Genomic DNA, 10,749 nt, shown 5'->3' with positions numbered 1-10,749 from the left:
AGTTCCCGGCCAGCAGCTGCTGCTCTCCAACTGCCCAGGTCTGAAGGCAGCGCCGCCACCAGCAGCAGCACAGAAGTAAGGGTAGCATTACCGCAACCCCCGCTACAATAACCTTGCGACCACCCCACAACTCCTTTTTGGGTCAGCCCCCTACAATTACAACACCGTGAAATTTCAGATTTAAATAGCTGAAATAATGAAATTTACGATTTTAAAAATCCTATAACCGTGAAATTTACCAAAATGGACCATGAATTTGGTAGGGCCCTATTTATACTGCAGCAAATTTAAGTAATGACCCTTTTACGACATATTTCATTAATATGTTAACATTTTCTGAACTACCCAGAAATATTAGACTGTGTTAGCCGTAAGATCAGTGGATCAAAATTGTTATGGGAAAATTAACATTTTCATAAAGCAAAATCCCAAATAGAGTTATGGTAAATCTTATATAACTGGATCCACTAACATTCTCACATGCATACAGTAGAGACAAAGTGTCAGTTTCCTGCAATTTACAGGCTGCTAAATCAACGTAAGAAAGGCATATACATGTTCATTGATCTCTACCGAAGATCGGAGTCAAAATCACTCTACCCATCACGCGGTATGCCAAATTGTGTGCTTATGCACATGATGTTTTCCCCAGGTCCCCATAAAGAGCAGAAGAGTGCATTAATTGCTCATATTAATTCCTTTTTATTTCAACATAACATGCTGTAAAAAATTAACAGATTTGTTACCATTTACAATGCTTACAAAGCAAAATGTATTTTAAAAGCAATTTTTAGTTCTGTTTTCAGAAATATTGCTAATTTAACACTTACTATAAACCTATTTTTAAATGTTAACATTTTGGCCAAAATGCAATATTTCATTTTACATATTCATTTTTCAGTGAAGTATTCCCTATTTGCAATATTTTAACATGACTTCTCGTGCTTGGGATATCCAGCCCCCTTTCTCCCTCCCTAATACAGCAGTAAAGACATATAAACATGCCATTTAAATTAAAGGAAGAAATGGAGTAAGTGAGATCCCGGACTGCAAAAATATATACAAGCATTTACCTTTTTCCTGAACTAAATATTTCAACCATAAAAATATTAAACAGCCGCACCCTATAGAACTAGGGCTATGGCTATTTCAATTATAACTATTCTTTATTTTAAAAATATAGGGCAGAAAGCCTTTTGGGTGATATTTATACATTAATATTTCTAGGTCGCTACATGATTCATGAATCATTATGCAGAACACAAACTTTTTTCCATAGCTTAATCTTGCATTATCTCACTTAATCTAATCTCTCTCTTGTAAATATGTTAGCTAGCTAGGCTTCATTATAAGAATTATCAACAGAAAATATTTATCAGGCTTTTGTTCCATGAGCCATATGTTGTAAGATATCCATCAGATGTTTTGGGAGTTGGCAGACATTCCTCCAGGTAAGCTAGTCAGTTCACTTCTCATCCACCAGGGAAAAGCTAAAAGTGGATCAATTTCTCTAAAACCAGCAACATGTTTACATGCATTTCTTGGACTATGCATGGCAAAGAAAGTAAAAACACTACAGAGGTCTAAGCCATTCCCCCTTCTTACAAGCACATGCTGAGGAACAACTGATCCCTTTGCATGATCTGGCACAGAAAAGCCCTCACAATAAATGTTAGGAACATTTTCTTTGAGATGGAAGTTCGATTGGACAGTACCCATCTGTCCTCTTCCAGCTCTAATATTAGAAGCCTTCCAAAGGGCACTGTGACAGTGGCAGGTATGCATTAACATGCACTACTGCCATTTCAAGTGTCATCTCTCTTCCCATAGTTAGAAACTCATCCCACTGAAGTTTAACCATCTGGAGGGAGGAATGCCAGGGAGAGAGCTGACCATTTACAGAAAGTGCATTAATTCCAAAAGAGGAAGTATAATGTAAAATACTATTGTATGCTGCTAGAGAATTGTAATACAACAGATTATAACAGGAAGTGAAAGGTGTTATCCGTCCAAATCAGAAAGAAAACACACTACAGAAGTTACTGCTCAGAAGCAACTCAGGGTTGAGTTAGTCTGAACACATTAGTTCTAACCTCTACGGAGTTACTGAATTTAGTGATATAGCAACATTTGGAAGTCTGCAATCCTTGACTAAGCTTTCTAGCACCAACTATCTCTTAGCCAATTATAGTACATCAGGTCTCCACTAAAATTATAAGCAAGGCTGCTTTATATCCATGTTTTAGAAACCAGTTACATGCTATACCTCTTCCCAACAACTGGATAAAATCTAAGAACTATCTGATTGGGCACTTAATAGCAACATCAAGTCTACTTTCCATTAACTCATTTGACAAGAAACATCAGTTTGCAAATGTATTCAGTGCATTTACTTGCAATCCCAGGTGGTCTCGTCTTTTGCAAAATGAGTGTTGAAGTACCACAGTGTTAATATTGTATCTGACGTTAAGTGTGTGTATTATATGGAAATGGATCAAAATTCTTCTGAAATAGGAGAGGGCGCTCAAACATAGCAACAACCTCAGACAGGTTATCATGCCAAAATTAACAGATTTAAAAAAACAAAAACAAAGCTATACTCTGGACATGTGCAGTAGTTCTACACCCCCTTAGCAATGATCTGAATGAAGATGAAATGTGAAAAAGCTCCAGGAGGGGGAAAAAACAAAACAAAAAACAGTCAGGCCACACTTGAGTAAGAAACAACAGCACAAGCAATGGATTTGCTCATAGTACCCAGAGGGTAGTTACAAGCTGGCTCTAATAACACTGTTGTAAAGAGGCTTATGAGGATGCTGCAGCATTGCAGCTACCAATGGACTTCCCAGTGCATCAGTAGCAAAAGAAATGCTACTAAAAAGGAAAGACAAAGACTAGTTTTTAAAAAAAAAACTGTCATTAAGGAGGACACATTCTAATTAATGAAGAGTGAAACAAAGCAGAGCCGAGAGCTGTATTAAATCTCTAGTTAGGTCAGGTATCATTTGTAGATGAATAATTTGCTGATTTGATTTCTGGAAGGGCTCTGTAGAAATCCAGAGTTAGTGGGGATAAAGTCTCAGGATAACATCCATTTACTTACACACTAGTAATTGTTTAAATAAATCCTAGTCAAGTTTACTTTACAATGAGATGTGCAACAAGCAGAGGAAGTGAAGAACGTACATCACACAAGTTCATGTTCTTCAGGGTGCAAATTCACACATGTGATTACTCTTGCCCAAATCCTTCTGTTTCTTCAATTGCAAATAATAATTTTTCCTTCAACTGCTCATAACTCTTGTAGGGTGGCAGGTCCAAGCGATTGAAACTGAAAATAAAAATTAAACAACTTCTAAAAAAGAATGAAAAAAAAATCAAAACACACAACAAAAACAATCATTTTACTAACAGATGCACCTTGAACATAAATCCAGGGTACTCAACGCCCCAGTATCCAGAGTAGAAATCACACTTATTACACAGCTATTTATTTTATATTTAGATAGAGAAAGAAAAAAATCCAGATAGCCTGGGTCTACACATTTTCAAAAGGTGACCAGTGATTTCAGATGCCTTTATTTTTGGGTGCAAATCTTGACACACTTGAAAGAGACTGGATTTCCAGAAGTCTGGTGCACTTATCCTCTGAAAATCAGATCCCTTTAAAGTGTTAAGCTAGGCACCCAAAATCATTAGTCACTTTTAAAAGTGTATGCCCTGGAAATATTACTCTACTGAAAACTACTTATTCCCCCCCGAGAAAAATGAAAATGGCTGAAGGAATGAGTCTACCAAAGAGAGTAAGTTGCATCTTTTCTGTTTTTATTTTTTAAGTCAAAGGGGAATTTTTCTAATATAAAATGCATTGTGATTGATGGAATGAGACCAGATTAATGCTGACTTTTTTGGAAGTAAGTTTATATACAATTTTTAAATTAAGTTAGACAATAGCCATGTATTCTAGTTGTGCAGCTGTAGAATTTGCAGTGACAACTACCCCTTGCCATAGTATATGTCAGACTTTCAACTTTCATTTAAATACATTTTTGTGAAAATAACCTTGAAAATGTGAATCACGTATAAAAGAGAAGCAGTATTCTCTCCCTCAACTTGCAGACAGCAGCTTTGTGAGGTTTCAATTGACCTTTATCTCAATGATATGTCGATTCTAAAATTGGCATCTATATGTTTCAATGTCCACACTCAACTATTTCACTGCTAACCATTTTAGCAGGAATATAAAGCTAAATCCAATCCCAAACTGCCTACCCATGCCTTCACAGGTGGAGAATTTAATGCCATAACGAACAGATTTATTCACAATATTTTTCAAAAAATGTAATGAAGCTGCCATAGAATTTTCAGTATGCTGTACCACAATGCCACAGAATATGGGGACCGTACTGTACATTAAAGACGGGTTCTGGTTGTTGAAAGGTTCAAGTTATTTTGGAGTGAATAAGGGCAGGATTCTAACAATATACAATAATCAACTAAACTTTAAAGTCATGAGAAATTTGAGCTTCTCTTAATGCAGGAAGGAACAAATTTAGTATGTTAAAATGGCAACAGTCAGACTTTGTTGGCATTCAATCATCTTTGCATAAGATTTACCACAGTAGAAAACAATTCCCACAGGGACCCTTGCAGCGTTCGAAACTGGCAATTAATTGAGACATTCCTTTGGCCAGATGTTTATGTAACCCACACTAACAGCATGAGACTGTCTCCTGATAGTGACTGCACTACACAGACAGAGTTATGGGTCCTTGCCTCCGTGCTAACAGATTTTATCCTTTAACTCAAGCAGTAGAAGCTCACACTTTTAGATCTGGAGGTTCGGGGTTCAATGACTGCAGGTGACTTACCCAAGGATATTCTTACAGAAGACAGCTGGCTGTGAGCGAAGATTAAAGCTTTATTTATAGAAAGTGCAGTTACAAGGGAAGAAATTGCTATCCAAGAAACAACTTGAAGTCAGAGTTACAGCTATGCATAATTTCTGACTATCCTGGCTCCATTTTTGTGTCAATACTTTATTTTTACTGAAGCACCCATCTCAGCTGCAGAGCACTAGTCCAATGTATCCCCCTTACCACACTCCAAAAAGCAGTCTCTATCATTTGTGCCTTCCCTGCCATACTCCAAAGCATTAATAAATTTCATGCAATATAAATACTTGGCTCCTAACATGTCCATCAAAATATGCCAAGAACCAAACTATAAACTGGGGCACAACCAGTGACAGAAGAAATGCTATATATCTGGATCTAGCTGTAGAAGAAAAATAACTAGGATTGTGTGATGCTCTTCAGTTTCTTTTACAGGCAGTTCCACTTTTGCAGAGGGCATTGTTTGCTACAGCTGGCCAGAAAAACAAGTGGAGGGCAATAAAAAACGTAAATCAAGTTTAAAAAAAAAGGTTGATTACCCACTGGAAACAAATATGTGGATCACTAAGGTTTAGAGTAAGACTATAAAATTGTTTTGGTACTACACTAAACTACGATTCAGTTCAAAATGATTATCCATACTTATTTAGGGCCTGACTCCAAAAGGTCCTGGGCATTCTCCACTTTAGCTAAAGCAAATGTAGGATTTGCAGAATACAGGTGATTATGGCTGTAAAGCAGATTCCAGGCCAGAGTTAATTTTTGTTTGTAATCTCTGGACCCCTAGATATTTCTGAGCATCAGAATGTTGCTATATTAACCCTTGCTAAAATATTAAAGTAGTCTATCAGTAACCAAGGATTATTAGAAGGACAATAATATTCTAATCTAATGAGTACTCACCAAGTATGACTTCTAGGTAACCAGTTTTCTTTTCCAACTTTTTCAATACAAAACTTCTGGGGTCCATTGCTCCCTGCAATAAAAACCAAGTATTTTAAAGTGATTCTCATACCAGTTGCAAATATGGGTAAGTGTGGGATATAGCTCCTTTCCTTAATGCAGTAAATAATATACTATACATCAAATCTGAAGCACCTCAGAAAGACAAGATTATCTTTACTGGCGATAGAAGAATAAAGAAGTGTGCCTCCAATCACTCATCTCCAGCCAGATCAAACCATTTACATGGTGAAATGCACCAATTTAAAAGAAATGGTTTTGAAGGAAGTCTGGGATCACTTGAGATCAGAATATGTTTTTTTTCCACCCTGTCATGGTTGAAATATAATGGGGAATTATGAGAATAGCTAGTGAAATGTATTTGGTTTGATTCATTACAAAAATAAGCTGTTCATAAACAATCACAAAATACAGTTTTGTCCTTTTCAAAAATGAGCTAATACATTAGAAGGATTATTCTGCATACCCATGAGGTCAGCAAATCCTCCAACTGGTAATCTGCATGTTCCTGTAACAAACTGCAATAGTCGCATTCTCTTCTCATTATCTATTTCTTTCACAAACTGAAAAGGAATGAATATAAAACAGATATGTAGGTGCACCTTCTACACACAATTATTTTCACAAAGAACATAAATGACCATAAATTAACCAATTAGTTATATTACTGTGAAAAGCTTCTGGAGCAGTAATAGTTTGCATTAATAAAGTATCTCTCAGCACCTTACAAAGTTAGGGAAGCATTATCATCCCCATTTCACAAATAAGGCATTGAATAGAGAGGTTAAATTGCTTGCCCAAAAGAACATGAGTTAGGTGAAGAGGAACATTAAGTTACATATTATGTTACATTTAAGATATTTGGTTTCTTTATTCAGAATTAAGAACATGTTGGGTTTCTGTCTGCATAAGTGACTATCAGAATTTTCTTTGGAGTGCATCAAGATAGCTCCTAATTATTTTTATTTTAGGAAAGACAGAAAATAAGTTTCTGAAAAATATTCTAAAATACTAACTGTCCAAGAGGTGATCATTTAATACAACACTGTTCTAATCTCCATTTTTGAACGTCAGACTCTCAGTATCCAACGTTTGACACAGAATCATAGAACAGGAAGGGACCTCAAGAGGTCATCTAGTACAGGCCCCCGCACTCAAGGCAGGACTAAGGCCTGGTCCCCACTAAGCCCCCACTTTGGACTAAGGTACGCAAATTCAGCTACGTTAATAACGTAGCTGAATTCGAAGTACCTTAGTCCGAACTTACCGCGGGTCCAGACGCGGCAGGAAGGCTCCCCTGTCGATGCCGCGTACTCCTCTCGGCGAGCTGGAGTACCGGCGTCGACGGCAAGCACTTCCAGGATCGATTTATCGTGTCTTAACCAGATGCGATAAATCGATCCCAGAACATCGATTGCCTGCCGCCGGACCCTCCGGTAAGTGAAGACGTACCCTTGGTATGGTCTAGACCATCACTGACAGGTGTTTGTTCAACCTGCTCTTAAAAATCCCCAATGATGGAGATTCCACAACCTCCCTAGGGAATTTATTCCAGTGCTTAACCACTCTGACAGTTGGGACGTTTTTGTTAATGTCCAACCTAAACCGCCCTTGCTGCAATTTAGGCCCATTGCTTCTTGTCCTATCCTCAGAGGTTAAGAACAACAATTTTTCTCCCTCCTCCTTGTAACAACCTTTTATATACTTGAAAACTGTTATATCCCTCTCAGTCCTCTCTTCTCCAGACTAAACAACCGCAATTTTTTAAATCTTCCCTCATATGTCATGCTTTCTAGATCTTTAATCATTTTTATTGCTCTTCTCTGGACTTTCTCCAATTTGTCCACACCTTTCCTGAAATATGGCGCCCAGAACTGGACACAATACTACAGTTGAGGCCTAATCAGAGTGGAGTAGAGCAGAAGAATTACTTCTCGTGTCTTACTTACAATACTCCTGCTAATACATCCCAGAATTATGTTTGCTTTTTTTGCAACAGTGTTACACTGTTGACTCATTTAGCTTGTGATCCACTATGACCCCCAGATCCCTTTCCGCTATACTCCTTCCTAGGCAGTCATATCCCATTTTGTATGTGTGCAACTGATTGTTCCTTTCTAAGTGGAGTAGTTTGCATTTGTCCTTACTGAATTTCATCCTATTTACTGCTAACATCTGGCTGGAGGTTGGCTTTCTACTGGTATAACAGGGAACATATCCTTCCTGGGAAATACAGTCCCATTTTGGTGGCAGTATTAATATTAGGGGAGGAGGGAAGAGAGTAGAATGTAATTTTGATAACAGAAAAATTATGCTCAGGTTGGATAACTAAGCTGTACTGCCTATTGCCAACAGCCAAACATCTAGTTCTCCTAGCGTCATGGCAGTCATAAGGGAATTAATGTCTCCAGCACCTGCAGGAGAATATGTATTTCCAGGCTTGTTGTATGCAGGGATTGATAGTAGCATCACTAATGCTGTCTCCATTTCAGATTCACAATTTGTAATAAAGCCCTGCGAAGGCAGAGGGACAGCTGGGCAGGATATTGGAATCCCTTTAGTGCTTTGGAGTTCAGAATTGTCAGTAATGCCAGTCACTAGCTGCCCCTATAAGGCAGGTTTTAACAGGGTTCCTCAATTTAGGAGGAAACAAGCCTCTCTGATCTTAGGTCCACTCCAACCGAAGTTGTGGAATGCTTTATTATAAAACTGAAAACCATCAGCACTGCTAGGACAACTACTTCTTCGCACCTTATGGTCATTTCTTTCTTTCAGCAGGTAGCATGTTTTCCTGATCTGTGTAGGGCTTTATTAATAAGACATATGATAGAAGGGTGGGCTTTGCTGCAAGTTCTTAGAGAGAAAGACCACTTACTTTCTCGTAACTGTTGTTCTCTGAGTTGTGTTGCATATGTCCATTACACTGTAGGCACCTGCACTGGTGCTGAAGAATTTTCCTTAGCAGTACCCATTGGGCAGCCTTGCCCACTGCTCAGCTCCTCGGAGGGCGGGAAGGGCGGAGAAGCCTCACCCTTCTCCAGTTCCTTTGCACTAGAGCCCAGTGGTACTCTGATACACTGGGGTGGGAGGATGGGCCGTGTAACAAACACATGCAACGCATTCGAAAAACAGCCGTTACAAGAAGGTCAGTAACTGTTTACATGGTGACACTCAGAGCATGGGGTTGCATCCCTGCCCATCTTGACAAATAGCCATTGATGGACCTATTCTCCATGAACTTGTCTAATTTGTTTTTGAATGCCATTATAGTTTTAGCCTTCGCAATATCCCCTGGCAATGAGTTCCACAGGTTGACTGTGTTGTGTGAAGAAGTACTTCCTTTTGTTTATTTTAAACCTGCTGCTTAATAATTTCATTGGGTGACCCCAAGTTCTTGTGTTATGTGAAGGGGTAAACAACACTTCCTTATTCACTTTCTCCACAGCATTCATGATTTTATAGACCTCTATCATATCCCCCCTTAGTTGTCTCTTTTCTAAGCTGAACAGCCAGTCTTTTTAATCTCTCTTCATATGGAAGATGTTCCATCCCCCTAATCCAGTGGTTCCCAAACCAGGGGTTCGTGAACCTCTGGGGGTTCACAAAATGTTACAGGGGGTTCTCGGGGAAAAAATCCCTAATGGCAGCCAGAGCTGTCCCTAGGGACCCCAGGCAGCACGCGGCCAGCAGCCTGGAGCACCTGGACTTCCAAGAGCTAAGCAGATCAAAGCAAGCATATCTATCACACTGAAGAGATTTAAACTTCAAGACTCCTTATAAAAAAGGGAGGTGGGTATTTTTTGCTGTTTTTAAAATTAAATAGGCAGCTAGTTTTGTTTTTAAAATTATTATGAAGAACAAGTTTAAGCTTTGTTGTAATGTGCGTTGTTTGCCTGGACTGCTCAAGATCTGAATGCTTGTGTAGGAGGAACTCTGAGTTGGCTTCTTAAATACCTTCATGTTGTTTCAAATCTGATACTCCTTAATGAAACATAGGAGCCTTGTCTTATAACAGGCTTATTCAAAGTGATACAAGCTACGAAAGTGAGATCTTGGAAGAGTGTTGCCGTTTTCATAATGTAATAAAAATACTGTAATGATAAATAATAGTTAATACTAAATAGTGGGTAATAAGCATGTCATAAAAACAAATTTTATATTTCCAAGATCACTGCTTTTATAATTTATACTCAGGTAAATGAGAAAATCCCTGGAAATATTCATTTTTAGGAGGGGGTTCGCGAGACTTGACATTTTAGTGAAAGGGGTTCACAGGTTGTTAAAGTTTGGGAACCACTACCCTAATCAAATTTGTTGCCCTTCTTCATACCTTTTCCAATTCTAATATATCTTTTTTTTTTTTTGAGATGGGGTGACCAGAACTGCATGTAGTACTTAAGTACCATGGATTTATATGGTGGCATTAGGATATTTACTGTCTTATCATCTATTCCTTTCCCAATGGTTCCTAACATTCTGTTAGCTTCTTTGATTGCCACTGCACATTGAGCAGTTGTTTTCAGAGAGCTAACCATGACTCCAAGATCTCTTTCTTGAGTGGTAACAGTTAATTTAGACTCCATCATATTGAATGTGTAGTTGGGATTATGTTTTCCAATGTGCATTACTTTGCACAAATACAGTGGCACTGGACCTATTATGGTAGCACAGACTTGTTTTCTGATTTTGGTTTTTGCTCATCATGCTGTAGCATCATCCCATCCCTTCTGTAATTCTTACTTTTAAAAACAAAGGAAAAATCAACCACAAACCTGCCAAAACCACATAATCTGTTTGCTCGTCCTGGTGTAGTGCCGATAGATGGTGTGCCTCTGCCAGTCATTCAAGTCAATCTCTTGCATTCCACATAAAAGCACCTTTTGGGGGGGGG

At 38.4% G+C, this 10,749-nt stretch overlaps 1 protein-coding gene across 6 annotated transcripts in view; it reads right to left on the bottom strand.

Moving 5' to 3' along the window:
* Positions 1-682: 682 nt before the first annotated feature.
* ITCH (itchy E3 ubiquitin protein ligase) overlaps positions 683-10,749 on the bottom strand; it is a 126,306-nt gene continuing 116,239 nt past the window's right edge. For all 6 annotated transcript variants that reach the window (XM_065565727.1, XM_065565728.1, XM_065565725.1 and 3 more), the window contains 4 exons: positions 10,631-10,735; positions 6,325-6,421; positions 5,799-5,871; positions 683-3,331 (listed from right to left, as the gene is read on the bottom strand). In XM_065565727.1, coding sequence (XP_065421799.1) covers positions 3,232-3,331; positions 5,799-5,871; positions 6,325-6,421; positions 10,631-10,735 — 375 coding nt within the window. In that variant the 3' untranslated portion in view covers positions 683-3,231. The remainder of the gene's footprint in view (positions 3,332-5,798; positions 5,872-6,324; positions 6,422-10,630; positions 10,736-10,749) is intronic.

The sequence above is a fragment of the Chrysemys picta genome, chromosome 13, assembly GCF_011386835.1.
Source record: "Chrysemys picta bellii isolate R12L10 chromosome 13, ASM1138683v2, whole genome shotgun sequence".
NCBI lineage: Eukaryota > Metazoa > Chordata > Testudines > Emydidae > Chrysemys > Chrysemys picta.
The sequence above is the reverse complement of the archived record's forward strand: the minus strand, read 5'-3'. Positions and strand labels throughout refer to the sequence as shown.